Source organism: Rhea americana, unplaced genomic scaffold (assembly GCF_003343005.1).
Source record: "Rhea americana isolate MKP2758 unplaced genomic scaffold, rheAme1 scaffold_122, whole genome shotgun sequence".
In the NCBI taxonomy this organism is placed as follows: Eukaryota; Metazoa; Chordata; class Aves; order Rheiformes; family Rheidae; genus Rhea; species Rhea americana.
In genome coordinates this window covers 2,577,258-2,580,802 of record NW_028185284.1, presented here as the reverse complement: position 1 = coordinate 2,580,802, position 3,545 = coordinate 2,577,258, and the positions used below count along the sequence as shown (strand labels likewise).

The 3,545-nt window shown below is 69.1% G+C and overlaps 1 protein-coding gene across 1 annotated transcript in view; it reads left to right on the top strand.

Moving 5' to 3' along the window:
* Positions 1-2,855: 2,855 nt before the first annotated feature.
* Positions 2,856-3,545, top strand: part of R3HCC1L (R3H domain and coiled-coil containing 1 like) — a 5,839-nt gene continuing 5,149 nt past the window's right edge. The window contains exons 1-2 of the mRNA XM_085325651.1: positions 2,856-2,928; positions 3,391-3,467. Coding sequence (XP_085181777.1) covers positions 2,856-2,928; positions 3,391-3,467 — 150 coding nt within the window. The remainder of the gene's footprint in view (positions 2,929-3,390; positions 3,468-3,545) is intronic.

Here is a 3,545-nt window from a genome sequence, read left to right as displayed (position 1 = left end):
GGTGCGGGATAAACCCGGCCAGCGCTTAACGCGGGCTGTTTAGAGTCTCCTCGCAGCTGCCCTTTTTCTCAGCAGCGCTGTTTTCTCCAGGCACGCCCGGCCCGCGGCGGGCTGTGAAGAGGGACATTGCACGCGCGCGTGCGAGTCGAGGCGGAYGCGGCCCCGCCAGGGCGCTTCCCGGGGGCAGCCGGGCGCCGCGGGCTCTGCCCGGCGATGGCCGTTGCCTTTTTGCTCTCAAGGCTTTAAGGTTGTGTGCTCTATCGACGGGAGTATGGATCGGGTGGAATCAGAAACCTCGAAGGCTAAAAATACAGCTCCCTGCCAGGAAACGAGGCAGCCTGCTGGGAGGGCGCTGGGTGGCACTTAGGCTTTTCCAGGAACTGGCACCGGCGGCGTGAGCCCGGCAGCCTGGCATCCGCGCCGGCGTTTCCCCTCGGCTCCTCCGGCGCCCTCGGGCTCCCCGCGGTGGCCGCGGGCCGGGCCGGCTCCGGGTGCGCCCGCGTGCCGCGGCCGGCCGGAGCTGCCGAGGGCAGTGTCTCGTGCCGGGAGCGGGAGAGGTCGATAAAACCCCCGTTGCAGTGTCGCGCGGTGAGCGCAGCGCCTCTGGCTTTAGAGCGGAGCCGTCARTGTCCTCACCTGTCCAGCAAAGATGCAGAAAAAGGAGGAAATTGGCTATACGCTTTGCAGTGTGAGGTAGAGCCTTCGCAGAGCAGCGCGTAGCCCAGGCAGCTGCTCTGAGGCCTCCCAAACTCGTGCCAGAGGCAGGCGGCTGCGCTCGGCGGCCCCTCTGGCCGCGGAGGCGTTGCCGTGGCCGGCCGAGCCAGCCCGTGCTCGGGGCAGCGGGGCTGCAGGCGGACGGAGGGCGGCTTTCGCTGCCCGGCCTTGCCGCAGGTGCCGGCGGCGCGAGCGTGGGGTCGGCCGGCGGTTCGGAGGAGCGGGGCCGCCCTGCCCGGCGCAGCGCGAGCGAGGCGTGGAATGGGCCGGCGCCGACGCGTGGCCCCGGCGCCCCGTGGAGCGTGTGACGGGCTGCGGGGCAGGAGCTGCCCTCGCCGCCCTGCTCCTGCCTCGCTCTGCCCGGGCGGCCCGGCCTGGACGGGTGCAGGAGGCGCCGGCGCGGTGCCCAGCGCCTCTTGCCCGGCTGCGCGGGGAGAGGAGCCTCCCGGCACCAGCCGTCTCGCTCACGCAGCACCATCTGGTTGGAGGGTGAGACAAGGTGAACGGCAAGCTTTCGAGGAGCCCGTAAATCCTGCGCGTGCAGGCTCCTCTTCTTGGAGGTGACTTGGGATGCGCGTGGAGCCGTGCCGCTCCCCCCGAGCGGCGCCGGCGGGGCCGGGCAGGGGACGCCGGGGTGTCCCGGCCGGGCGGCGTCCCCACGTCGGCAGCCCTGGGCAGTCCGCGGGGTCGGTGTCCCCCCCCCGCGGGGATCGGCGTGGGGCTCGGTGCCCTTTGCAGGGGGGGCTCTGGCACGGGCCTGGGCACGGGTGGCTGCGGTGGCGCAGCTCCGTGCGGTCTGCCAGGCCCCGGCTGTTTGTGGCATTTGTATTCCAGGGAGAATTTCCCCAGAAGAGTTTTAGTGGAAGCATCTTGGCTGCTGTGAGAGCGAGGCAAGCGGTGGAGAAAGCTCTTTCCCTATTTTATAGCTGTAAAATACATCTTGAAGCTGCGGGCTGGGACTTTGGGGTTTGCCTGGGAAAAGTCCTGTAGGAGGGCAGTCTGCGTGTCCTGCGAAAGCAGAGTTCGGTGCAACGAAGCTGCACCGGGTGCTCTCGCGCCGTGCTCGGCAGYGGCTATTTTTGCAGCGCTCCTTGCTGAGCGTTCGGGCCGCCCTGCGGAGGAGACCAGGGCYGTGCTAATTCGGGCACTCCTGCCCTCTGCCCAAGGGCGCCGTGCTGCGAGCAGCTGCCTCGCCGGCTGCGCCCTCCGCGGCGAAACGCTCGGGCGCTGCTCCGTGCGGGCCGGGAGGCGTTTGCCGGCGAAGCGTGCGCTAAATACGCCCGGCGCGGTTGGTGCAGCCCGCGGAGAGCGAGGGGGAGAGGCCGGCGCCCGGGGGCTGCGCGCGCCCGCTGCCTTCCCGGCGCTCGGCGAGGAAACGCGCAACGCCTCGGTGCTGAAAAATGACCGATGCAGACCTTGCACGGTTTATAGGAGACGTTCTCTCCTCTCAGTCGATAAAGATAAAGGGGACCATTCTGCCAGCGAAAATTAGTGTATCAAAGAGTGAAAAAAAATGACAAGTGCTGTGTACGTCTCCCCGGCGAGAAAAACAGTTGGGGCAGTGTCACCCCGGCCCCCGTGTGAGCGGTGGCCAGAGCACGTCGCGCTGCGCCCGAGCCTGCCGRCTGGGTCTCCTGGCGCGGGGTCGGCCCGGCACGGGGCCCTTCCCGCGGCGCCGTGCGCGCCGTGCCGGGGCTCGGCCCGGCTCCGGGCTGGCCGCCAGGTGTGGGAAGGAGCCGGGCGTTCGCTGGAGGTTTCCCCGCCGGAGCAGCTGAGCCGGCTGCTATCTCCACCACGCCGGGCTGCTGGGTTTGCTGGTGGTTTCGAGAGCGCCGCCAGAGGCCCATCCGTCATGCCGAGGCTCCGCTCATCCGTCTGTCCGTCCGGAGYGAGATTTAGCGGAGCGGGCAGCCCTGGACCCGAGACGCTTCGCCAGCGGCGCTCRCAGCGGTGGCCGAGGTCGGACCGCGGAGCGCGGCCCTGGGTTCGCCTTCCCGGAGCCGCCGGCAGCGTCGGCTCTCCTGGAGCGGGGCGCGGGCGCCGGGAGCCTCTGCGGGGCCGGGGCTGCGCGTCCCYGAGGCTGCGTGAGCCGGGTTTGAGGCGAGGGGAGAGGAGCCTAATGTACCGGAGGTGCCTCGGAAATGAGAGCCTTGGACAAATTCCTGGCCCTATTGATCCGCCGGCAGTTTATGCATCCTGACATTCATAATCTCGGTAGGCTCTGATGTTCCAGATTAATGGGCCCAGGGGCTGTCCATCCGTCACTTCACATTAATTACTGAAGAGGTGTTTTTCCAGTGATTTACCTGACAGCGGCCTGTGATGAATGCCCCTAAAGAGAGTGGGCAGTGATTAATCACGGGGCCCCGGCCCGTCCCCGCTCTGCCTTCCCCTCAACCGCAGCCCGGACCCCCGCGCCATCCGTCTCCATAAGCGCTGCCTGATGCATATTTATAGGGGCACAGGGCCTGGCAGATAGCAAAGCGCCCGGTGGTGCCAAAGGTGATGAAAAATAAATCTCGGCCGGGCCGGGGCAGCAGGTGAGYGGACCGCCGCCGCGCTGCGCGGGGGAGCCCGGGACGAGCCGGTTTTGCTAACGCCGTGCGCCGCTGGCTGCTGCGCGTCCTCCTTCCGGGGGCTGCGGCCGCGAGTGACGCCTTCTCTCTGCCGTTGCAGGCGGCGGCATGCAGCCGGAGGCCGAGGGCGGCCGGCCTCGCCGCAGGAAGCCCGACATGGCGCTCTACGTGCCCAAGGCGCGGCGGGAGAGGACGGCCCCGGGAGCGGGCGGCTCGGCTGCCGGCGCCGACCGCCGCCCGGCGCGGGACGTCTCC